The sequence below is a fragment of the Kogia breviceps genome, chromosome 13 (assembly GCF_026419965.1).
Source record: "Kogia breviceps isolate mKogBre1 chromosome 13, mKogBre1 haplotype 1, whole genome shotgun sequence".
In the NCBI taxonomy this organism is placed as follows: Eukaryota; Metazoa; Chordata; class Mammalia; order Artiodactyla; family Physeteridae; genus Kogia; species Kogia breviceps.
Genome location: NC_081322.1, coordinates 83,244,159 through 83,270,660, shown reverse-complemented (window position 1 = coordinate 83,270,660; position 26,502 = coordinate 83,244,159). Strand labels below are relative to the sequence as shown.

The following is a 26,502-nucleotide window of genomic DNA, read 5'->3' as shown; positions in this document are numbered from 1 at the left end:
GGCTGCAGGAACAGGATTCTGACCCAGGTCTGCTGTCTCCTCAAGCACCAGGACACCCAGAAGGCCTGGCCCGCAGCAACCGCAGCAGGCCTCCACGGCGCTCACCTGTGCCACCCCTTCGCCGCTGCAGAAAAGAAGTCTAGATAACACACTTCTGCACTTAAATGCGCCCAGGATGAAGGAGACACGTAAAACACACTCTTTGAAAACTGGCCGCAAATACCAATCAAGACACACACAAGAGGCAACCTGACTGAAGTTTGCAGAGAAATGCTAGTTAAGAGCAAAGGGACGAACGCACCTGAGGAGTCTCGGCCGCGCGGGGCCCGCAGGTGTTCCTGTGAGTCACACTCAGCGACTGACTGAGACACACCCTGCCCCGTCCTCCCCGCCCTGAACTCTCAGCGCCTCTTGCTTCCCTGGCATCGTCAGAAAAGGAATGGAGTTTGCAGAAAACTTAAGCATACAGTTTTCAGAACTGGGAACTCTTTTTTCTGACGGGTTTTGGTGGCAATCTCTCCCGCCCTCTTGCAAAGCACTGGCTGGGCTGCACCTGAACAGGGAGCTCCGTGCAGCCGAGCTGCCTCTCAGCGCGCTCCTGCAGGCCACGCTACTCTCTTCCAATCTCCCCCAGCCCGTTTTCTCCCGGCTTCTCTTCCCGCTCCTGTCCCTTCTCACCTTTGTCGCCACGGGACTCCCTGCCACATCTGCCAACAAGAGCACTTTGACCCTACGAGGCACTGAAGTCCCGTACACGCTTCAGATTTTCAGGCTTTGTTTGTTTTGGCAGGGTGTTTACTGGCTGCCAAAGACTTCTTGTGATTTGCAGGTCCATGCCGTTCTGAGTGCTGGACGATGGTCACTGGCTGACCTCCAGATAAGCACACCCCCGGCCCCTTGCTCAACAGGAGAGCATCTGCATGGCCTGCCCTCCGCGGGGCGGGGGCAACTCAAAAACTCCACTCAAGTCCTTCATTCAAACCGTGGTTTTACAGCTCCTCCGTTAGCTACTGGCCCAGCCTGGGATACTTGGCTGTCAAGTAACAGAGCACGGGACTCCCGCAGGAGACACGGACTGCCGTCGGCTACCACCCACGTGGCTTCAAACTCTCTGCCTCTCCACGTCCTAGGGAGATCACGCCACCACACGTCACCCCGGCTGCCGTGCAGTGCGGGCCCAAGGAGACTCGGTATGCGAGGACCTCCTAAACATGCTACGTGTCACCCCGCCACAAGGTCACGATTTCACGCAGTATTCCCAGGGGTGCTGTTCACGTATACCACAAATGAATGGTGCCCCCGGAGCTGGACAGAGGCAGTACTGCTAGCCTATCTCCGTCTAGAGTTTAATTAAAAGACAGACCTCTAAAACACCCATCTGGGACTGACATTTTGTGCAAGTCAGCTTTCCTATGTTGTGTTAAAGTGACCAAGTCAGAAACTCCTGCAGAAGCAGGAGGAAAAACCTTTCCTTCCACCACACGTGTTTGCATTCAGGCAACACGCCCAGATCTTGCGTCTCTATGTCCACAGTCAGAGAAATCAGCAAAGGTCCACTGCAAACCTCTAAAACCTCAAATGCACAGAGAAACTCACACAGTCCCGTCTTAAGGCCGCCTTCAATTGTGGGAACCTGCCCGCCAAACCTCTCGTCACAGATGCTGCCCCACGCTGCAGAGACTCCAGGCAACCCTTCTCTCCACCTTCTGCAACTCAAGTGCTAAACTTCTTTTTATTTCTCTCTCCTCCTTTTCCACATGTCCCCTGAGGGGCACCCAGGTGACTGTTGCATCAAAAGCAAGCTTTAGGGATGGCGTCCATGGGGCCCTGGACGGGGTTTTTCCTCATTAAAACCCCTGAACTTCACAGAAATAATAGGTCCGAAGTCAGCATACTGTAAAACTCATAAACCTCGGTATCCCCGAGATCTAAAGAGGCTGCAGCAGGCTCCCAACGTGGCAAAATCATCAAAAAGCCAATGGAGAGCGCCTCTCTCTACCTGGCGCTGGGCTCCATTACAAAAAGCAGTAGGGCACCCAGGGTGCTTTTCGTAAGAGGTGACGGACGAACAGGGCCACTGCCCGGGGCATGGGGTCACCACCTTTCCAGCGGGGAGGCCGGGCTCCGGGAGGGACCAGCCACTCCTCAGCCATCTCCTTGGAGCTGCCCTGGGGAAGGACGGGGGTCACCCGGTTCTCCGGGAACGAGCAGGGCCAGTGCTGCCTCGCAGGGCCTTCCTGAGATGCGCTCGGGCCAAGACCCGCCCCGGATCCCTGACCCCGTCTCCGCTGATAACTCCGGCCGAGCCGGCAGGCCCGTGGAGGGGCCCCTGAGCCGAGTCGCCCCAACGAAGCCCCGGCTGAGCCCCGAGCTCCACGTGGGCGGGGGGCCCCGCGGCAGGGCTCCCGGGAGCGGGACGCGGGAGTCCCAAGTCCGGGCCCGGGCGCCCCCGCCCCGCACCCCCTCACGCGCCGCCCGGGCCTGCACTCACGGTTCCATCGCGGGGCCCCGGCCCTCGGGGCCGGGCGGGCTCGGGGCACAGCAGCCGCGGCAGCCGCAGCCGGAGCCAGAGCCAGAGCCAGAGCCGGAGCGACGGCAGGCCGGGAGCAGCCGGCTCCCCGCAACTCGTCAGAGGCCGACGCTCGGCCGCGGTCACGTGCGCGGAAGCGGCTCGCGCGGCGGGGGGGGGGGGGAGGGGCCAGGGGAGGGAGGGGCGGGGGGAAGGGGCGCCGGCCGCGCTTTGAGGCCGCGGGCAGGGGCCCAGCGGCGCGTCCACCTCCCCTGCGCCCCGGGAGGGAGAGCCGAGGCCGCCCTTGCGGGGGGGTGGGGTGGCGGGGGTCAGACTAGGGTTCACAAGAGAATGAATGAAGGACCCGACTCTCACTCCTTGTCCCTAGCCGAGGGGACAGCACGTCCATTCAATCACCCTCCTGCAGCAGGGCATGAGAAAGGCCGTGGGAGTCCATGAATGCCCTGTCGTTGTCTGCATTTTTCTGGGGGGGAGGATATATAAGTTTTCATATTCCCAAAGAGGTTTGTGACCCCAAAGATGTTAAAAGCCAGGGCAAACCTCTGACACTCCCAAGTGATGACGACAGGGGAGCCTCCCCAGCTCTTTCCAGTAGCTTCTCCCGCAAACCTTTTCTGAATGACAGCTACCATAGCGTGCAGATTTTCCATCCGCTGTGAAAGCGCTGTCCCTCAGGAAGGATGTGAGGCGGAGGCAGGGCAAAGCAGCAGCCCGAATCCCAGGAATGACAAGACTCTTTCTCGAGTTTTTTTCAAGCACTCTGGAGTGGGGAGGAGAGGGTGCCTCCTGACCAGACCAGGGAACACAAACGCCAGTGGCTCTGGGGACAGGGGGCAGCAGCGTCTAAAGGGGCAACTGCCACTCAGCGCTTTGAGAGCGCCTGACTTCAAACATGACTGTGCGTGTGATATCCTTCCAATTCTAAAATGTTCGAAACTAATTCAAAGACGATTTTAAACTCTGAGGGTGAAAGCAAACACATGTGCTGGTGGCATTTGCCCAGAGGCAGCCGGTTTTTACCACCCAACTGAAGTGGGATTATCTGGTATAGAAATGCCTGCTCTGAGGACTGTGCCAGCCGCCTCGCCTCCCTGAGACATCCCCACAGAGCCCTTGCTGTTTCCCGGTGACTCCGAGCTTTCCAAGAGGTGACATCTTTGAGGCCTAAACTGCCTTCTGGTAGCTTCTCCAGGAAGTTGGTCCTCCCTTGAGCTGCGGTCCAGCGTCACTTCAGCCACTCTTACCCTCAGTTATTTGTTCTTCCAACATTAGCTGAGCTCTCAGTGTGGGCCGGGCACGCCTCTGAGCTCTAGAAGCACGAGGTGAACACATGGGCAAGTCCCTGTCCCCCTGGGACTAACCTTCTAGTGGAGGACACAGCCAGCGAACGAAGCATAACCAAATAATTACAGTCATCACTGTGATGGGAAAGGAAATGGACGGGTGCTGTGAGGTGTCTGCGACCAAGGGAGGGGAGCCATGTATTCTGGGGCCCGGAGGAAGCGGGTCTGATCATCAGCCACCCCTCGCAGGACACTCCTCCACGCCCACCTCCAGGCTCCCCTCCTCCCTCGTTAAGCTCAGAAGGGACCATGTGTCAGGTGAGGCCTGTATCAGCCTGAGAGTGAGCGCGTCCTTTTGGCAGCCTCAACCCACTGGGCCCGTTATTCCATTCTCAGGTCGTCCCCTCAGCTCTCCACTCGGGTTCACGCTCCCCACTGAGGATAACCGGCAATTGCTGAGCACCTGCAAAGCCTAAGGCCTCAGCCAATGGATTCTCTTAACAACTTGATGAGTTATCAGTGGTCCTTGTCCTCATTTATAGCTAGGAAACTGAGGCCTAAAGACGTAACCCGATTCTCTCAGGAACTACTGACGAGAACCCAGCATGACCTGACCCCAATGTGGGACCTCCGGTGCTGGTGTGTCATATGCACTGATGAACGTGATGGGGTTACAGTGACCAGCTGAGGTCAGATGCAAATGGGCCGCCAGCTGTAGTCTCTCTAACCACAGAGACACTCAGCCCACATTGACCAACTTTGTTCTCATTTTACAACCTTCTAAAATCCAGTTATGCTATGTCCGCAGTATTCCCCAGTAATTTCATTTAATTGGGAAATTTGACCCATGGGTAAATGAGGATATATGTATTTGAAACCCTGCCTTGCTTCAAAAAGGATCAAGATGTTAGAAATAAGATTGGCCTGACACCACTTATTCTTAGAAAAACTCTGCTCATATCTAATGGGCACTTCATTTTCTAAGGGCCAACAAACCATCCTTTTAAATAATTTCCTTCTAGAACAGGACCAAAGTCAAGCCCACCAGTCTGCAGCTTGCTGACTCCCACTCAGAGCTGTTTCTCAGAGTTGACCGCAACAACTCAAGAGGCCCAATCTGCAAATGCCGTGATACCCTAGGAAATCAGCTGCCTGTTCCAAGAGACGTGAACTCACTTCCCAATTCCGCAACTGACGTTCGTCTAGCATTTTGTAGATACCCTCTCGTGCTTCCCTTGCCTATCTTATTAATAATAATCAGTAATGGCTAACACTGAGGACTCGTGCTCCAGCTGAGCACTGAGTTAAGAAACAGAAACAGCTTATTCCAGTTCCCCCAGCCTACTGTCTTACCTGGGGCCGCCACAACAAAATGCAGAGCGAGCGGCTTACACAACAGAAGTCCATTTCCTCACAGTTCTAGAGGCTAAAAGTCCAAGATCCAGGTTCTGGCCAATTTAGTTTCTAGTGAGGGCTCTCTTCCTGGCTTGCAGACAGCCACCCTCCTGCTGTGTCCTCACCTGGCCTTGCCCTGGTGTGTGCTGGAGGGAAGAGAAAGAGCATGAGCTCTCTCCTGTCTCTTCCCACAAGGACATAACCCTATCAGATCAGGGCCCACACTTACGATCTCATTGAACCGTCATTACTTCCTTGCTCCTAATACAGCCACGCTGGGGGTTACAACTTCAACATATGAACTTTGAGGGGATACACACATTTGTTCCATAACCCTCCTAAGTGGAAGACTTCTTGAAAAGAAAAACTGATGTACACAGTACAGTGAATATGGAAGAATTCAGTGTCAACAACTCTAATTGCCTACTCTTTCTTCCAAGGCAAGAAAACCTCGGTCTTGACTTTCCCTTAAGCATGATGACAGTTGATGACGGTTCATGTTAGCAACATCTCTTGGCCTGCGGTTTTGACAGCTCCTGGACAGTCATGTGCTGCTGACTCATCTTCCCTGCAATAAGCAGAGGTACTTCCATGAGCGGCTCAGTTCTCTCTCCATGCTGCCTTCCCAGGACCACCACGCCCCCATCATTTGAAGGAGCGCTCGCGCCTTCCCAGCCCACTTGCTGCATCACACGTGGGAACTTACTTCTCATGGTCTTATCTGCTCCTAAGAACTGATCATTAGAAGCAAGGGTCTACAGCAGTCCCACTGCTGGGCACATACCCAGAGAAAACCATAGTTCAAAAAGACACATGCACCCCGATGTTCACTATTTACAATAGCCAGGTCATGGAAGCAACCTAAATGCCCATCGACAGACAAATGGGTAAAGAAGATGTGGCACATATATACAATGGAATATTACTCAGCCATAAAAAGGAATGAAACTGGGTCATTTGTAGAGCCGTGGATGAATCTAGAGACTGTCATTCCGAGTGAAGTAAGTCAGAAAGAGAAAAACAAATATTGTATATTAACACATATATGTGGAACCTAGAAAAATGGTACAGATGAACCGGTTTGCAAGGCAGAAATTGAGACACAGATGTGGAGAACAAACGTATGGACACCAAGGGGGGAAAGCAGCAGGGCCGCGGGGGGGTGGTGGTGGGATGAATTGGGAGATTGGGACTGACACGTATACACTGATGTGTATAAAATGGATAACTACTGAGAACCTGCTGTATAAAAAAGTAAATAAAATAAAATTCAAAACATAAATAAATGGCAAAAAAAGAAAAGCAGCACAGGTCTAAGTCTTATTGGTTCAAGTGCTTTCGCTCGCTTATCAAGTTCAGTAGCCCCAGGCGCAGAGGTTCTGCCCAGCACTTACTGACAATATAAGGCTATCGCTTTTGCTTTCTTATCTTTGTACTTGTTCCCGTTTATTGCTGCATGACAAACTGCCCAGACATGTAGTAACTGTTGTAGTTACCTATTGCCACATAACAAATTCCTCCAGGCCTTTGTGGCTTGAAACAGCACTTATTATCTCTCCGTTTCTGGGGGTCGGGAATCTGGGTGCAGCTTAACTGGGTCCTTCGGCTCAGGCCCACTCACAGGCTGCAGTCAAGGTGTCAGCCGGGGCTGAAGCTTCCTCAAGGCTCAACTGGGGAAGGATCTGCCTCCAGGCCCACATTATGGTTGCTGGCGGCGCCTGGAGGTCACACACAGTTCCTTGCCACGTGAGGCAGCGTACAACACGGTAGCTTTGCTTCCTCTGAGTGAGCAGAGAGCTCCGTGGAAGTCAGTCCTTTGTCACCTAATCTCACAAGGAAGATCCCCTCGCTTTGGCTCTATCCTTTCCTCTGGAAGCAGATCACAGGTCCGCCCCACGCTCAAGGGGTGGGGATCCTGCAAGGGTGTGAGTGTACCAGGACGTGGGGGCCAGTGGGAGCCACTGCAGACGGCTTGAAACGGCAGTTGATTATCTGTCACGGTCTGTGTGTTGACTGAGCTCAGCTGGGCAGTTCTTGCAGCGGGGGGGGGGGGGGGTCTCTCTCGAGAATGCAGTCAGATGACATCTGGGGCTGCAGTCACGTGAAGGCTCAACTGCGTGGGACATCCACAATGGCGTCTCCGCTCTGGGGGAGGCACGTCTGGTGCTTGAGCTGGGATGGCTGGAAAGTTGGGGGCTGGCCAGCCAGTCTCCCCTCCACGGGGCTTCTCCACATGGCTAGTTTGGGCTTCCCTCACAATCTCAGGGAAGTCGGACTTCACACACGGTAGCTGGTTTCTCCTGGGATAGATGCTCTAAGGCACCTAAGCAGAAGCTGCGGGGCTGCAATGATCTACCCTCAGGCGTCATTCAGCATCTCCACCACCACATTCTACTGGTAAAAAGAGAGCCAGAGCCAGCCCAGATCCGAGAGCAAAGGACCACGAAAGAGCAGGAATCCTGGGAGGAGGGGCTCTTTGGGCTGCCATCTTTGGAGCCTCGCTATCACAGTTCTGAAGTCCACAAATGAACGTGTTTGCTTCATCTCTTTTCTTCGTCTCCAAAGATAAGAAAACTATGCACCGAACTTTTGGAGTCACTTTTAAGTCTCCTACCGTTCTAAAGAGTTTACATTTCTATTGTCTCATTCTATCCTCTAAGCAACCATGAAAACAAACACGCTCTTTTGCATTGGCACCTGTTGGTACTTGGCAATAACGAAGGCTAGTGAGCCTGCCGGTGCCCAGCCCTGCTGTCTCACACGCAGCGCAGCACGACCCCTCCTCAGGGCCCCCCGGTGCTCCTGTCCATCAGGAATTAGCGGCCGTATACCACATCCTGCTCTGCCTTTGGTCGTTGGAGAGTTTTACGTATCAGTCCCAACTTGTTAAAGTGAAACGTGTCGTTTATTCTCGACCTCTGAGCAATGCCATCCCACCACCATCTCCTGTGACTTTACTCTGCTGACCTTTATTTGTCCTCAGCTTTCCAGGGCCTGGCACCCAGCCTGGTACAGAAAGAAAACCGACACATGTACTGAACAAATGGCCCCGCTGGATTTGTGAGATGGCTGGTAATACACCAGTGTGTTTTCTAATAGTTTAGAGAACGGCGTGCACCTTCCCACGGAAGGAGCGGGGAGGGGGTTACAGGGCAGTGATTGCATCCTTCGGAGACGGCATGTCTTCCAGCTTGAACAAATTGCTGGTCCTGGTTTTCCTGAGACTTTCCCGGGTTTAGCACTGGAAGTCGCCTGTCTGGGGACCCCTGAGTCCCAGGCAACCCAGGACAGTTGGTCACCCTACCTCTGGCCCGTATTTTTTCCTGAATTACTGGGCAATTGTCTTAAGGTTTAAAGAATGTCTTAGCTTGGATCCCTCAGACACAGACCCCGAGGCCAAAGTTTCCATGTTAACTTCATGGGGAGCAGGTTCAATCTCTGGGAGACAAGGAGGGGAGGGAACAAAGGGCAGCAGGGACGCGGGATGGTAAATTCAAGGAAGCGCAAGCTGCCCGCGGCTTCCCGACCAGCACAGCTGGTTGCGCGGTCTTCCGGGGTAGCTCGAGAGGGACAGACGGACACCACCAGGGTAGCTCCGGAGAGGCAGACAGAAACTACCGCGTCGGGAAGGAATCTGTTGGTTCTGTCCTGCCATCTGTCTCCCACGGGTCAGAGTCTGACCTACACACCCGGGTTATGTCCTGGGCCCCCGCAAGTGGCCACCGGGGAACCAGGGCCTGTGGGCACCAGTCCCGCCAGTGTGGGATGGAGTGGCCTCCCTAGTGCGTGTGGCGGAGGAGGCTTACGGCTGGGAACCACGCGAGCGTCCACAGGATGGCTCAGGTGAGGGAGCGAGGTATGGAGCCACAGCGGGGTTGGGATGGGTGGATACTGGGCAGGGCCCGGCAGCTCTGGGGACCTGCCAACGGGATCCAGGACAAAGAGCTGGCGGAGGCTGAAATCGCTGTTGCAGATATTGGGGAAATGAGCAGCCTGGGAGAACCTAGCAGGATTGGGGGGCTTTGTTGAGGCCCCAGCTAAGGCCCACGACCTCATTATTATTATTATTATTTTTTTGGCCACTCCAAGATGCAGGTGGAATCTTAGTTCCCCGACCAGGGATTGAACCCGTGCCCCCTGCAGTGGAAGCGCGGAGTCTTAACCACTGGACCGCCGGGGCAGTGCCCTGTGATCTCATATTAACGGTGACTTCCCTTAATGCCTGCCCGGTAGCCGTTGCCTCCTGCAACTGAGCACAGAGAAGAGATTTTGGTATTGATCAAAGGGTGGGGGCTCCCAGGCAGCTGAGACAAAAGGACAGAGAAGCAAAGTAGTTTAGGACAATGGACCTCAACATTTGCTGAAGTCAGAATCACTTGGAGGAGCTTTAAAATGTCCTAGTGGCCAGGCATCAGCCGTTTTTAAGGCTTTCTAAAGGATTCCAAGGCACTGCAAATTTGATAACCAGGGGTTTGGAGCACTGGAAAGAGAGATGAAAAAGATGGATCTACGCCGAATCAGTTTCAGTTCCTTCTTGAGATCCAGCTGCATTTTTGCTCTTTGGTTTTGTACATTATCTCTGTATCTCTGTCATAAATTCCTTCCTTTTGGCTGAAATTAATACTTGTAACCAATAATATTAAGTGCTACAGTACCGTATCTCTACGAAGTGACAATTAACGCCTCTCAGTGTCGCTTGACATCGCTCTCAACAAGGAGAACTGCAGCCGAGTTACCATTCTTACTTCAGCAAGGAATGGTATTTGAGTTTGTACGTCACCCTGCACAAGCTGAAGGCGGCCCGCTGTTGGGAGAATGCCCGGTCCGGAGCTCCTGGATCATTCACCCCTGGGCAATAGGCATGCTTGTCCTTTCCAAATTGACTTTTAAGTAATCTTTGTTGGCCTGACTCTGAAATTGAGGGCTCTCTTCACTCAAGAGCACGGGGTTACACCTCAGAAACACTGCCGTCACCACGCTGCATAGATCAACCAGGGGAGACTGTAATCATCTTCACGTAGAAACATAATCCCATTTTCAGGTCCTCAGGGACTTGATGGTTCGATTTCAACAGGACTTTGTTAGCTGCACTGCCCCACAAACAAATACAGCTAGTGGGCGCTCTCCCAGCCATGTGGGTGAATTAAGAAGAACGGAAAGTGCACCGCGGTCCCGGGTTGCAGCAGCATTATTTCCAGGTTTGCTTTGGTCCCGTCATTCCCTAGGAGACAGAGCGGGTGGGCAGTGCTCCACCCGCCCACGTTCCCCCCCATCCCGGGCGCAGCACACCTGGGGGGCCTGGCTCACCCCAGAAAGCCAGCCTTCCAGCAGGGAACCACCCAGCACCCAAGCCATGTCCTACACACCAAACCAAGCTGCTCAAATAAGGGCCACGATGGCAAGGTAGGGGAAATGCTGAGTGAGCAGTCCCAGGTATACAGGAGGCCATCCAGATGCAGGTCGGGGGTCACTGGGCTGCAGAAATCCTCTGCTTTGCCTTCGAATACACAGAACAAGGGGATTTATCCGGACTTCCTAGGTGTGGCCTAAACCACACAGCTCAGGTCGATATGGAGCAGTCGAGGGAGAGGGATGTGGCAGGAACGCGGGTGTGGAAAAGTCCAAGGGGGCGTGGCAGTGCCCTGCAGTCCCGCCTAGGCAACCGCGAGCCTAAAGCCGTGGCTTCCGAAAATCCCGCCTCCTGGTGCGTTTCCCTCAAGACACGTGCGGGAGAGAAGAGCATCGTCAGGTGAAAGGCAGACCGTTCACACATTCCTTTCACTGCTGTTTAGGTTCCATTTAGTTATTTTTTCTTAAGTTATGGGAGCAGGTAAGGTATTAACAAGAGATTTCATTTCAGGATTGGGAAGGAAGTGCTACAAAATAGTTGCTGTGAAAGAAAGGGCCTTGAGGGTTTTTGCCTTGAGGGGATTCTCCCTTGAGAACCACGGCCCAAAGGCCACGGGGCTGTCTCTATTGAATGCAGAGGGGGGACAGGACTATGGAAAGGGAATGAGCGAGCTGGAAGAAGGAGGGAGAAGCCTTCCAGAGTGGAGAGGCGCAAGCGTGTGTGTGCCCCAGTCACCTCTGCTGCTGACCCGGGCCGTGACACCCAGCTCTCGCACACGCGACTCCCAGTGCACAGCGCATCTACACAGCCTGGGGCCCTGCCTCCTCTGGCTCTACCTGGAGTCTCTCCTGGCAGACTGGTCACTTGCAGGCCGCCTCTCACTTCTAGGGTGACGAGCTGGCTCGGTTTTCCTGGGACTGAGGGGTTTCCCAGGACATTGGACTTTCAGTGCTAAAGCCAGGACAATTTGGTCTCCCTACCTCTAACCCAACAGCTCCTGGGCTGGCTGGGTTCCTCCCATACTAGAGGCCTGGGCCAGAGCTGTGTCCTCTGCCCACAACCCACACCCTCCTCTGCCCCAGCGCACACACGTACACATACCACACGCCACACACACACACACACACGCACGCACGCGCGCACGCACCCCTTTCCCAGCCTGAACCTGATAAACCTCAGGCAGTTCGGGTGACACAGAGAAGACTGTAGACACCTCTGCTGGGGAGACTGTCACTGGGCCACCCCCTTCAGACCCACAGCTGTCTTGGTTTTAGAGCTGGGAGGAATCTGAGATGATTCCACAAGATGCACAGACCTGATTCCAAGATGGCAGCAATGGATCCAAGTCAGGGTTCAGTCCTCCTGACTGACGTTCAACAAACATTCCGCCGCTAGTTTAGAAAGTATTTGCAGAGAGGAACCTAAATCCACAGCTCTCTGTCAATCGTGCCCCGCGCAAAAGATTCGGAAGTCCTAACCCCCAGTGCCCGTGAAGGTGGCCTTTTCTGGAAATAGGGTCTTTGCAGATGATCAAGTTAAGAGGAGGTCAGAGTGCGCCCTGGTCCAACATGGCTGGTGTCCTCATAATGAAGGGAAATTTGGATGTGAGACAGACATGCATAGAAGGAAGACGATGTGAAGACAGGCAGCCACCTGTGAGCCAAGGGACATGCGGGGCCACCAGAATCTAGGAGAAAGGCCTGGAACAGGTCCTCCCTCACAGCCCTCAGAAGAAACAAACCCGCCGGCATCTTGATATCAGAATTCTGGCCTCCAGAACCGTGAGACCATAAATGTCTGTTGTTTAAGCCCCCCAGTTTGTGGTATTTTGTCATGGTGGCCCTGGAAACTAACCCAGAGCCCCAGCTTTCATATTTCAGGGACAAGGCATGCTCCATGCTTTGGATGTCCTGCCCCAGCTTGGAGGCCTGTTCTCACCTGGCAAATGACGCTCTTGCTGCTGTAGCAGCTGAGTCATCACTGCAGCCAAGGACAGACTGGGGCCCCAGGGAATAGCTGGCGTGCTTACCCCTGCTCTGTTCCCTAGGAAATGAATATCTTTCTCGTCTCTTCTTGGCTCAGAGCAAGATGTAGCGTTAAAGAAAAAACAAAACAGCTCTGTTGCGTGGGCCACAGCTCGGCTCACATTAAGATACACATAAAAATAATGAAGCCGGGGTGAACCGCCAGGAAGAGCTCTGATAAGCATACGGTGCCTCCGCCGTTGAATTCCAGATGCAGTCCAAACACGGGCTGCCAGTTCAAGGCATTTCGGACCTCCCTTAAGCACAGAGCTGCGCCACCTGGACACGCCAAGTGGTGAACGAAGCACCATGACATGGGACTGGTGGGGACTGTCGGTCCAAGGAGGCCACCCCTCCCCTGGGGAGTGTGTTCCAAGCCTGGGCCAGTGATACCTTCCTCATGCTTCAGCGGTGGCGACGCGGTAGACAGATGTTCCGCACAGAAGTGCCAGCTAAGGAAGTGAGAAGGAAGGGACACGGTGCATGCACAGCGCAGGGATAAGCTGCACGCCGCCCAGCAAGCTGCCCCTCTCGCAGGCCTCCTGAGGTTGTACTCAAAGCACCTGATGGAAAGCTGTACTCCGTAGAAAGGAATCATTTTTCCAGTATTAAAGAAAAGGGTGCTTAGCCCTGCAGCTAAGACGGTACCCTTACGAGTTTGGAAAGCCATAACCGAGGTGCAGAGCCCAAGGGTGAGGGACAAAATGGCAGTGCTAGGACCGTGGGGGACGTCACCCAGGGCTGGCTAGGGAGAGACGGGTTGGTGCAGCCGTGTCGGGATCCCCTCGCTGGCACACAGCCCAGGGCCTTCATGCATCAGGTGTCAGCCAGGATCCTGGTGATGCTTAAAAGCAGAGCATCAGGGCAGTGTTTACCAGACGAACTGCCCAACCCATCTCTTAGTTTTAATGTTTTAATCGGCATTTCCCTGTTTCCAGAGTCGGAGCATTTCTCCATATGCCTTTTGGGTTTCCTAATCCGTACACTCTCTGTCCTGATGTTTTGCCCATTTTTGGATATTTTGCCATGTTGTTGTTGTGGTGGTGGTGGTGGTGGTGGTGGTGTAGGATTTCTTCATATATTCTAAATAGGAGTTCCAGGGACTTCCCTGGTGGTCAGTGGTTAAGACTCCATGCTCCTAATGCAGGGGGCCCGGGTTCGATCCCTGGTCGGGGAACTAGATCCCTCATGCCGCAACTAAGAGCCCACGTGCCGCAACTAAAAGAGCGCATGCTGCAACTAAAGATCCCGCACACCGCAACTAGAGATCCCACATGCCACAACTAAGACCTGGCGCAGCCAAATAAATAAATATTTTTATAAATAACAAACTAAATAAATAGTGGCTCCATATAAAGAATAGACCTTGAGAAGGAGAAATTTAAAAAACAATCCCATTTATTATTGCATCAAAAAGAATAAACTACCTAGGAATAAACCGTTCTAAGAAGGCAGAAGACCTGTACTCTGAAAACTATAAGACATTGATGAAAGGAATCGAAGACGGCACAAACAGACGGAGAGATATACCATGTTCTTGGATCGGAAGAATCAATATTGTCAAAATGACTATATTACGCAAGGCAATCTACAGATTCAATGCAACCCCTATCAAATTACCAGTGGCATTTTTTTCACAGAACTAGAACAAAAAATCTTAAAATTTGCATGGAGACACAAAAGACCCCGAATAGCCAAAGCAATCTTGAGAAAGAAAAACGGCGCTGGAGGAATCAGGCTCCTTGACTTCATTAACTAAGTATTTTCTAACGTAGTTTAATAATTTTCCACTATATGCTTTTAGTTAATTTCCTATGTTATATTGAGCGGTTGCTCTAGGGCAACCAATGCCCAGCAGGTTCTTCTCAGTTTTACTGGGAGCTCACATGGGACTCTTCAGTTAATAATTCCTACCTTTAAAAACTAGGGCAAAGTATGGCTGCTTGTAATTAGTGGAACCTCTTCTGTTTGCTCATTCATGTTTTTCATGCAGCAGTTATCAGTTGAGCACCCATTATGAGATGGACTTTGTATCAGGTGCTCATAACATAGAGATGGGTAAGATGTGGTCCTGCCTTCATGGCGTTTGCAAGGCCCTGGGAGAGGTACATGATGAGAGGTGATCCCAGTATGGTGGGTATGAGCTGTTACAGGATGCTGGAAGAGTAAAAGAAGCGGGAACTGCCCAGACTGGACCGGGCAGTGGGGTAGGGAGAGACTAGGGCCACAGTGAAAGGAGGTGCAGGTTGTCTACTGCTCAAAGACACCAGCCAAGGGGCCAGGTGAAACCCAGCCTATACAACCAAGATGGACTTGAGACCGTGTCAGCCTGCAGCGTAAGAGTCATCATGAGAGGCTTTAGGAAGGAGATTGCACCTGAGTTTGGCCTTAAGGGATAAGTAGAAGGGATCCAACCATAGGAGAAGAAGGGCGAGTGAAAAGAAAGAACTAAGGTAGAACACAAGCCTGCTCTCAATGTAAATGGGAGAGATTTGGAAAGCCTGTGATTCAGTACCATCAGACATCGGGGCATCTGTGAAAATGCAGATTCCTAGGACACAAAATTTTACTGACAAATTCAGAATCCCTGGGGGGTAGGACTTAGGAATCCTCATTTAGTAAACAAGTTCTATGGTAACCCTTATACACATTACAGTTTGAGAGCCCCTGACCTAACCCAACACCTTAGAATTCAGCTTCAGGCTGCCTTTGCTGTTATACTGGCCCTGGGTTGCCCTAATAAGACTCCTCATATGTTTTTTTTCAGACCAAGTTCTCAAAATGGGGCTTCTACCTTATTGCTTTTTCTTTCCCACCTTTGGATCCAGCTCTAATAACTGGAATTCTGTTTTATTCTCTTTGCTTGAGACCCTGACTTGGAAACCTTCTAGTAGCCCCAGGCCTTCGTAAACAGAGGTAGAAATGTCAAAAGCTTTGCAACTCAAAATGTAGTCCACAGACAGGCAGCATCGGCCTCACCTGAGAGCCTGTTGGAAATGCAGAACCTCAGCCCGGAGCCTGAATCAGAATCTGCGCTGAACAAAGCCCCCGGGTACGTCCTAGTTGGAAGAATGAAAGAAGATAATACAGGCTTTGTTCACGTCAGCCCTCTCTTCTATGAAGACTGGAGTCCTTTCTTTGAGACGCAGCGCAGGAGGGTGAGAACCATCAGGGATGCAGGCCTCCTGCCTTTCCTGCTGCCAGACACACCGTGGGGCCCCCAAACCCAACCTTTGCCTGGTCGTCAGCCTGTGGTCTCTCCCATGCTCCACAGAAGCTGCCCTCTGACCACTGGATTGGACTTTCTGTCAGCACCCAGCAGTTCTAACTCCACACCCCAGTCCCCCCTACTCCCCCAGCATACCCAAGCTGACCACAAGTGAATGTTCCATCCTAAGAATCAGTGCTCTGTTGGGGGCTGTAAAGATCTTTTTTCCTGAGTAATTTGAAATCTGAAATCGTCTACCGCAGGGGTTAGAGACAAGGACCGTGAGGACATACAGACTTGAGTTTGAATTCTGGCCATAAAGAGTAACCTTGGACAAGTTACTTGGTCTTCTAGACCTAACGGGGTTGTTGGGAAAATTATATAAGATGATACATATAACCTCTTAGCCCAGGGCTTGATACATAGTGAGTCTCCAATAGCAGGCTAGCAATTTTAATATCTGACAATATATAGTTCAAGGGACAAAGAACGGCATTGTAGACTAGCAAAAGGCACAACAGGGCAAGAAGCGATGTCCATTATAAACATATACGTACCCAACAATACAGCCTCAAAATATATCATCCTCTGGTTGTGGGATCAGAGGAATAGCTAATGAGATGATGACAGACTCAAGATTAGAAATGATGTCCAAAGGCTGAAGGGGGCAAAAGACAGTGAATGCAGTCTTGGGCCGTGTGAATAGAAACACCGTGTCTGGATCAAGGGAGGCGCGATACTCCTATTTCTGTGCAGGGCAGACCATCACTCCAAGGGATCGGTCCTGGATGCCATGCATTAAGTGGGGCTGTGACAAACCAGGATATTACTTCCCCTCCCAGTCCACAATCCCTTTCTTATGGTAACATCACCTCCTTTTTAAAAAAATTATTTATTTATTTTTGGCTGCACTGGGTCTTCGTTGCTGCGCGCGGGCTTTCTCTAGCTGTGGCGAGCGGGGGCTGCTCTTCGTTGCCGTGCGCCGGCTTCTCATGGCGGTGGCTTCTCTTGTTGCGGAGCACGGGCTCTAGGCACACGGGCTTCAGTAGTTGTGGCACGCAGGCTCAGTAGTTGTGGCACACGGGTTCAGTTGCTCCGCGGCATGTGGGATCTTCCCGGACCAGGGCTCGAACACGTGTCCCCTGCATCGGCAGGCGGATTCTCAACCACTGCGCCACCAGGGAAGCCCCGTTTAGTGCTGTTAATCATAGTGCCATGGCCTTGGGGAAAAGTAGGGTCCATTCTGAGCTCAAACAGTAAACAGAGACTCTCCCTAAGAAGCTTTGAAGGGTTATCTCTGGTGGTGCAGTAGTTGGGAGTCCGCCTGCCAATGCAGGGGATACGGGTTCGAGCCCTGGTCCGGGAAGATCCCACATGCCACAGAGCAACTAAGCCCGTGTGCCACAACTACTGAGTCTGCACTCTAGAGCCCACGAGCCACAATTAGTGAAGCCCGTGCGCCTAGAGCCCGCGCTCCACAACAAAAGAAGCCACCGCGATGAGAAGCCCGCGCACCGCAACAAAGATTAGCCCCCGCTCGCCGCAACTAGAGGAAGCCCGCGCGCAGCAACAAAGACCCAACACAGCCCAAAATAAATAAATAAATTTATAAAAAATGAAATTTAAAAAAAAGCTTTGAGACCGTGTAGAGGACGAGGTGCAAGAGGCGAACATGAGAGAAGGGCATCTCTGGAGCCCCTGGAGGGACAAGAGAGCTCTACAAGACAGTCCCAGCTCCAGGGGGCAAATCCTTCAGGATCGCACAGTGAGGGCCTGAAAGGGGCCACTGGATTGGATGCTTCGAGGTCACCAGGGCAAGAGGAGCGCCAGGACGGGTGTGGCGCGTGCCAGGGTTTCCAGGCAGAGACAGGACCACAAGGTGGCAGTGCTGCACAACAAGCTTTGTCGGGTGACAGCCGGACAGGTTGAACGCAGGGAGGTCCCTCTCGGCAGGAGGACCCTCCTCCCCCAGACGGCGGTCAGGGCCACTGCGCAGAGGAGGAGAGGGCAGGGAACCCCCAGAGGGGAGGGGGGTCAGCAAGGGGGCTGGTGTGTCCGGGTGGTGTCGCTCAGCAGCAGGCTGGGGAGACTGGGTCCGACGGCTCCCAAGGGGAACCATGATTCCGGGTCTTTTTACAGCCACGGCGTTTGTCGTACCAATGGCTGTGTCTATGGCTAGCAGATGTTGGGTGCAGTTTCACAGGTGTGCAAAGCAGGGACTCTGAGTGGCTAAAAGTGTGCTTCTTTGGGCTATATTTAAAATAATTGTGAGAGTTTGAGTTGGGTGCCAGTGGGAGGGAGTTAGGCATCTTCTACGAAATAAGTGAAAAAGCAAACAACATGGGAGCCAACGTGCCGGGACCATCTTTAACCCATTTATGGAAAAACACGGTGGGTGGGGGCAGAAGCCAGACCAACGTACGTCGGAGAAGAAGACATTGTTGCGTCCAGAGGAGGCTGGGCTGAGCGAAGTCTGTCTGGTGAAGCAGGTGGGAAGGAGTCAGGGTGGAGGGGAAGGCAGACCGGAGCACGGTGGGGGCAAGCTGGCGGAGGGAGACCCTAGAGCAGGGCGCGGAGAGCGGAGCGCTGGTCGGGGGGCATGGAGCCATGCGGGGGGTGCCCTGGCGTCCGCCGCTGGCCCCTCACGCATGTGTTTGCTCAGGTCTGTGGCCCGCGGCCCACCTGGGGCCTGCACCTTGTCCCAGATAGAAAACAACAGTGCCAGCCTCCGCCACTGAGCCAGATTTGTACCCGGTTCTAAGTTCTCAAGCATGTAAGCTTAATGAAATGATTTTTTCTATCTTTGAAATGATGGAGACAGAGAAGGTTTTTTTTTTTTTTTTTTTTTGCCAACGCACTGTGTGGCTTGTGGGATCTTAGTTCCCCAACCAGGGACTGAACCCATGCCCTTGGCAATGAAAGCACAAAGTCTTAACCACTGGACCGCTGGGGAATTCCCCAGAGAAGCTGGTTCTAATAACACAGTCTCATCAGGGACACTTATTTCCTCCCATCGAAAAAGAAACAAAAGACAGAGAGAGACATCCATGCTCAATAGTCCCAGAGTTGCTCCAGGAAGCTGAGAACAAGGAGAAAGTCAGCCCGCTGAAACATTAACACTCACATCAGTACCAATGGCACAGGGTGGGAGACACCCAAGTTTGCCTTAAATAGAAAAAAAATGGTTCTCAGACCTTTAAACCTGACTGCAACCTGCCCAGATGTATTAATTCAACAAGGAAGGTTGGTCAGCCTGGGAGCATGGTAAAGGGAGAATCACCCAACGTAATGGTCGACAGCGGCCACTGAGTTTGTGTAGGCGAGAGGGAGCCTTGACTAACAACTCCCAGTACTCCTGTCCGATGGCAAGTCCGTCCCACTGAGGAGATGGGTACACCAGGCTCTCTCAGCCTGATGCTCGTAAACCTTCCCCTCACGCACATGGCTTCTCCATCCTGGCTGAGAGTCAGCCCAGGCCAATTAAGTCAGAATCCTCGACGGTGGGGCCTGGGCCTCTGTGTCTTTCAAAGCTCCCCCAGATGATGCCGATGTGCGGGCGGCATTGAGAAGCCCTGATCTGACTAGTTCCCCTGGCTCTGACTCCATGCCCACCATTGCCTGTGTTCTCATGGGTCTGCATCGGCCAGTTAAACTGGCATTCAGATTCTGCACATTGATCCAGAGCTTGGTTAATGTGAAGGCTTCACTGAAAGCCGGTATTCTCCCAATGTGCTGGCGAAATTAAGCCAGCAGGACTGAGGGTCAGCCCCAGAGCCCTGATGAATCCACCGACGTGATGAAATGTTGCTTCCAGAAGCCTCGTGGGTGAGGACACCCTGGGGCACCACCTCACTGGCCAAGAAACCTCAAGTCCAACTTGCTCACTCCTATATTTTACACAGATAAAGTAATAACCCAAGAAAGAAAGGATGCATCCTCACAATGGCCAAACACAAATTCTCTGAGAGCTGAGCTCTAAAGGGTCACATCTATTATCCTTCCTGTTTCTTTAGCCCTTTATCCTTTATGCCGTGGACATAGCTGATTGCCTGCCCGGCATCCATTCCCCACATCTTCTTCTGAACAGAACCCCAGTTTGGTCTGGCTATTTACCCCTCCTCCTCCCTTGAAGACCTATGCCTTAGGCTAGCTGCCCCCCCCAAGCTCCTGGGGCACTCTGATTTGCTTAAGTCTAATGCCACCCTCTCTGCCAGCTTGTGTTCAAGAAGGGACGAGTGGCCCGATCTAGTCAATGAGACACAGGAGCTGGCGTTGTTTAAAGCTTTCTAATGAAGAATAACACACACACAGCAAAGTACACGTGTCATGTGTACAGCTTGATAACTGTTCACAGACTAGGTATCCCTGTGTAACCACCACCAGAAAACCCTCTTCTACCCCCTTCCAGTCACTGTCCCCTCAAGGATAACCACTATCTTGATTTCCAACAGTGTAGAGTCATTTTACCCATTTCATACTTCTTTATATAAATGGACTCAAACAGTGTGTGGCCTCTTTTGCTTGCATTAGGCGTGTGTGAGATTCACTCGTGTGTGTAGTTGTTAGTTGTTTACTTTTATTGTTGTATCCTACTCCCTTATGGAACAAGCCAAATTTATCCATTCTACTGTTGATGAGTATTTGGCTGCCTTCCAGTTCAGGAGTATTACAAATTGCACTGCTATGAACGTTTCAGTGCATGTGTACACATGTCTGTAGGGTACATACCTAAGAGGAGTTGCTGGGCCAAAAGGTATGTGTATGTTCAATGTTAGTAGATACTGCAAACTATTTTCCACGGTGATTGTACTAATTTACCCCCTGTCTGCAGTGCGGGAACGTTCCATGTCCTTGTTAACACATGTCTGTCTTCATTGGTACCATTTGGTGGGGATACAGAAGAGATTCTAGGAGTTTTGCTGTGGGTTTCAAGTTGATCCTCCTCTTTTAGAGAGCTGTAGAAAGCCAGCCAGTTCTCCCCATGAATATGAATGAGAAGCAATAGCCCAAAGGATTACTAGGGGCCAAGTGCAGCCAATTGCTACCGAGTAAAAAAAGAAAGGACTTGGTGACATCATTAAGCTGCTGGATCAACAACTCAATCCTTTTCTTTATTGTTTAGGCGGTTGCTTTGGTTCTTCCACTGTCTGTATTGGAAAGCACCTGTAGTGTTACCTTCAAAAAGCACTTGAGTCTCACAACGGCCTTGCTTCATTTCCTGATGAACCGATCCTCAGTGAAATTCAATAGTGCTGGGATTTCAGATGCCCAGCTTCCGGTTTCATCACCCACACCGCGCGTTGCCCCCTTTCTTAGCGGGCAGTACAACTGTCATCTCCCATTTTGTGAAAATGACTGTGAGTCCTTTGACGGCATGTTTTTCATGTAGATACCAAGTTAGCTACATACCAAGTTATGCAGCTAAGATGCAGACAGACAGACCACCTAACCGAGGGGCCAACCAGAGCATTAGCAGCTGTCTCCTTTCTACGCCCTGTTACGAGGAAACTGTCAGCTACACGAAGTGAATCCCTGGTCTTGCAGGGAAGAATGGACTGGCGGCTTTTAGTCATAAATCACTAATGAGGAGATGAAGATGGTGAGAAGAGCAGGAGCAAAAATTATAGTAGCAAGTTCATCTTCCAGCTAGAGACGCAGGAGCTGTAACTCTCAGCTTCCCACTTTAGAACCCCGGGAGCGTTTCACCTAGGTGTGTAAAGGTACAGTCCACCGATATAAAAATTCAGTGGAAGACAGCTCAGTGACCTGAAACATCTCCTCACTGTGAAAGAGTCTTTGTGATTCAGCGTAACGGCTCTGCCGGCCGACACACAAGACTGTAAAGCACTCCGCGGTTAACGTACTCTCAGGCCAGGGGGAGGGGGCAGAAATCAACACTGTCCCCTTCCATCCATAGTGCATTCCTGGTCTTCAAGATCCAACTCAACGAATGAAGTTGCTCCTGGAGCAAAGATTCAAATGCTTGAGTCGGACGGGCAACCAAACTGTTCCTGTCACTTCCCCACTTAAACCCTCTGATGGCTTCACCTTGGAATTCTCAGGAAACCCATATTCCTTAGTCCTCAAGGTGCTACGTGACTTGGCCCTGCCCCTCTCTGACCATTGTGCTCCAAACGTGCTGGTCTTCTGCCTGTTGCTTGAACATACCATGCTCTCATGGCCTCTAGGGGCTTTGCACTTCCTCTTCCTATTCTGGAACTTTCCTCCCCAGATCATTGTCTAGTGGGCAACTCATTCATCCCCTCTCGGATATGACTTTCTCAAAAGGCCTTCCTTGACCACCTTCTCTGAAGTAGCACCCCGTCACTCTGTCACGTCACGCTAGCGCTCGTTGCAGTGTGTACTCACTCGTTAATTACCTATAAGCCCCATGACATCAGGGACCCGTACTGTCAGGTCTCCTAGGGGGGCTGAATTAGATAGATGTGAGGCTCATCTAAAAGCTGCTCCATATGATCTTGAGATTACATGTTTTAAAATGGGCTTTCCCACTCAGTAATTTTATTACAAATATACTGGTCAGCAATATGTTGCTGATTAGCCGCTGGGAAGCCATTAGGCTTTTGAAAAAAATCTGATGATAAGCGTGATACATGTTCTTCTGAGTACATACTCACATAGGATTTTTAGTCCAGGATGGATTGTACAGAAATGACTACTACCACTTCAAAGATAGCTGTGCAATGCACCTGCCATCCTGAAGCACTGGGGGAGTGAATCGTCACTAGAACCCTCACCTTAAACAAACCTTCTGGTTCAAGCTTCCCATTTTATTGAAGTGCAGAGTTAGCAATTAAGTTTCTCAGGGTCACAGAGCTAGTTAGTAACAAAGTCAATCTAGGCTCCAGTCTCCAGACTCCTGCAGGGTCCTTTCATCACAGCACAACACAGCAGGTAAGTCCGGCCATTGGCAATGGACGCACTTCCCCATCAGAAAGGCAAAGCGAAGGGGGGAGGCTGCGGGTGCCCTGCCCGCAGGCAAGGGACTGCAGGCCCTCACAGCTCTCCCTCCGGCCGCAGGAGAGGGAGACACAGAGGAACGAAGCCAAGCCCAAACCAACAGCTCCTTGGGGTGCTGACACACGGCTTCCGCCAGCATCTTCACCCTGGTGGCGCTCAGCCCCGAGGCCATCTGCCCCCAATCCTCAGCAGCAGCCCAGCCTCAGAGATTTCCACCGAAGCCCAGGGGCCTGCGTACCTCAGGGGAGAGGCCAAGGCCCTCGCTGCCCACGCTCGAGGGCGGGTGGTGTCTCCCCAAAGCAGGTCTCAGCGAGGCCTGAGCGAAGAGCGCGGCGCGGCAGGCATGGGGGGGGGGCTGAGGGGGGAGGGGGTGACGGGAAGGGAAGGGAGAGAGAGGGAGGAGCAAAGCAGGGACTAAAGCCCCGTGGGTCCCTGTCTCCGGATTGGAGAACCTCGGCTCAGCTTGCGAGGAATGGAAAACAGCCCTTCGCCTCGGCTCCCCGGATCTGTCCTTGACCACCTTCGCCTCGGCTCCCCGGATCTGTCCTTGACCACCGGCGTGCGAGCCAGAGCGCAGCAACCAAGCCCCGCCGGCCTGCCGCCCCCTCCCCGGGGCTCCGCGCCCCCGCCCGGAGGAGAGGGCGGCCGAGGGCAGGACCCCGCCCAGCCCGGGAGCGATGCAGGCCGGGCCGGGCCCGAGCGCGGCGTGGGCGGGGCTGCTTTCCGAAGCCGGGCTCTGCCGCCCCCCGCCCGCCCCGCGGCCCGGCCCGCCCCTACCTGTAGTAGCGGTCATCCCTGAACGGTGTGAGGTCCTCCTTCAGCTCCCGGTACGCCTCCTGGAGCCGCTTGCACAGGTGCTTGAGCTCGCTGCAGAGCGGGGGCTCGAAGGCAGGGTACTCGGCGTCCATGCCCGCGCCGCGCCCGCCGGAGCCGGCCGCCGCCGTCCTCGCGAGCCCCGGCGTCCCCTCCTCCCGCCGCTCCGCCCTTTGTATCGCTTCCTTCGCCCCCCCCACCTCCTCCCAGCTGCGGGGATCGGGGCTGCCGGCGGGGCGGGGCCGAGAGGGGGAGGTGGGAGGGGGCGCGGAGGAAGGGGGCGCCCGGCGCGCTCAGGGCGCCGGCGTTACGACGCCGGGAGGCGGCCCCAGGGAGGGTGGGGATGGAGGTCCCCGCCCCGCCGAGGGGGGCCTGAGGAGGGGAGGGCGCCGCGCCCATCAGCCGCCGCCCAGCGAGTGGGGAGAAGGAGAGGGCGGGCTGGGGGTGGTGGAGCCCAGCACAGGTCGTCTGCAGCCCAGCACAAAAATGCAAAGGGCCGTCCTTGCTCCTGCTCCTGTTGGGAAAGGGAAGAAACTAGACAGGGGAACAGAAAGGGACATGGGGCCTGAGAGCCCTTTCTCGCTGGGAAGGTCAAAGGCTGGCGCGGGGTCTCGCCTTCAGCACCACGGGCAGCTCCCGGAATGCTTTTCCTTCTTCCCGGGTTCCCCTCGACCTGACGCAAAAACATTTTAAACGACACCCATTACGGTTATGTCTTAATGAATATCTTTTAATGATAAAGGAATGCGTCCAAATGAGATGCCTTTCCCATACGTTCTATAGCCACCAAAAATAAAAAATAAAGTCTGGGCAAAGGAGTTTCTTCATCCTCTACAAAGCTCAACACTAGTGGGTCAAATGAAACTCCCAAATCCACACGTCCTCCATGGGTCTACTTACCCAAAGATGGTGTCGTCTCCTCTTGTGAATTGCCCCAATAACAGGTGGAGAAACGGTTGTTCCAGATGATGTCAGTGTGCTTCCATACGAATTCAGGACAGGTTTCCATATGAGGTTGGTTGTGTATGCAGCAGAGGAGCATTTACACACATACGTTTCTGGGGTCCAACTGACCCTATTGAATCTAAATTATAGAATATGGTTCCCAGGAATCTGTATTTTTCAAAGCTCCTCAGGTGAGTCTAATGATCTCTCACGTTCAGATAGTCTCAGAATTCCTGTGTTTCCTGCTACTTTTACCTATCTTCTAATCTCACCCACTCTTCCTTACTCTTTGTTTTTTATCATCATGTTTTATTTCCTCCCTCCCCTTGCGTTTTGGAACAACTTTTTTGTCGGCTGGCCAGGCTGTCCACTCAGGTCTCGCGAATATTCCCGTCACTTCTGACCGTCCTGCACTGCGCGCAGTGAGGTTTCAGTCCTAACTCAATCATGTGAGCACTGTGTTTAACCATCTCAGGAGGACAAAGAATGGAGCTAAGACGAGATCTTTCAGGAAACACACATGCAGACTTGTTTTCTGTAATGTGGTAGAGATTATGAAACCAGCATATGCCATATTTCAATTATTTTATGACTGACTACAGAGAACTTATCACTAGGGGAAATATTAACTAACCTCAGAGATATCCCAGAGCCCTTAAAAATTCTCCAGGAATCCTCCTCTAGCTTCTCCAGCCTAAGCTTCGCCCCCCGCCCCAACTTTGAACTACTGTGGCCCCTAGAGGACAATGCAAGTCTTCTGGCTCTAGCACCGTGGGGTACTCGTCTACCTCGTTACTTCTTTTACCACAAAGGTCTGGAAATGCTAGATAAAATAGCACACATACACAGGTGTGTGTACATAGGTAACAGCTGCATAACCGTTACACACACTTGAGCCAGGTAGTATACTATGATTACTTTCCCTCTTCTGTACATTTCCTCTAGAATTAATAATTATATTTTACTGCCTAGTTTTCTATGTACTGATTTTTATTTCAACCTCAGGTCCCCCTCCAATTGTCTAATTCATTCCCCTCTTAAGCTACTCAGGCGCAAGATGCATTCTATCAGTTTCATCTTTGCAAAGTCTCGTCTCGGCCTTCTGACCAGCCGTGAACCGGTTGTCCTATGCCCGGTGCACAGCTGTCATCTAAGCCATCTCTTTACCATCAACCTGGGGGTTCTCGCCCCTCTGTTCTTTGGATCGAAAGGCTCTCTCTTTACTGGAGGAAGATATCGTCTAGAAGACATCTGAGAAAGGAGCCATGGAATGCAATTTTTTGAGGTCTTAAATGTAGAAAAAGGTCATTCGTTTACCCTCACACTTTCTTGATAGTGTAGCTAGGGACAGAACTCTAGGTTGGAAATAATTTTCCCTCTAAATTTCAAGGCATCTCTTCATTGTCTCTCAGATTCCAATGTTTCTACTGAGAAGCCTGAAGCCATGAGAAATCCTTTTTATATAATTTTTTTTCTCTCTGAAAGCATATAAAAGCTTCATTTTGTCCATAGTATGATGACATTTCAAGATTATGTGGGGCTGTTCTTATCCATTGGACTGGACTTTTAGAGCAATTTTTCCCGCTAGCAATCCAAGTACTTCAGTTTGGGGAAATTTGCTTGACTGTTTCCTTGATAATGTTCTTCCCTCTGTTTTCTATATTCTTTCTTTCTGAACTCCTATTAGTTGGAAGTGGTCATGCCGAACTGTTCCTCTAATTTCTTTACCAGTTTCCATTTCTTTTTCTATTTATTCTGCTTTTATTCAACATTGTGTTCCAATCCGTTAAGATCTTTGTTTCTATCAATACTATGACTCTTTTAATTTCTAAGAGCTTTGATTAGTTCACTGACTATTGCTTCTTAAAGAACATCCTATTCTTGTTTCATGGATGCAGTGTTTTCCCTCCCTCCCTCTACTCTTCTGCCTCCCCCTCCCCCTCCCCCTTCTTCTTCTTTCCTCTCCTTCTCCT

At 52.1% G+C, this 26,502-nt stretch overlaps 1 protein-coding gene across 8 annotated transcripts in view; it reads right to left on the bottom strand.

Annotated features, from left to right (window-relative positions):
* The window catches only part of TMEM181 (transmembrane protein 181), a 68,785-nt gene extending 44,945 nt beyond the window's left edge, over positions 1-23,840 (bottom strand). For 2 of the 8 annotated variants that reach the window (XR_010836112.1, XM_067011105.1), the window contains exon 1: positions 2,492-2,662. Coding sequence is in view for 6 of the 8 variants with exons in the window: in XM_067011105.1 (XP_066867206.1) it covers positions 2,492-2,499 (8 nt within the window). In the remaining 2 variants the exon portion in view is untranslated. Of the gene's footprint in view, positions 1-2,491; positions 2,679-23,548 lie in introns of those variants that run through there. The other 6 variants (XM_059083543.2, XM_067011107.1, XR_010836113.1 and 3 more) reach the window with 5 other exon arrangements.
* Positions 23,841-26,502: the final 2,662 nt, after the last annotated feature.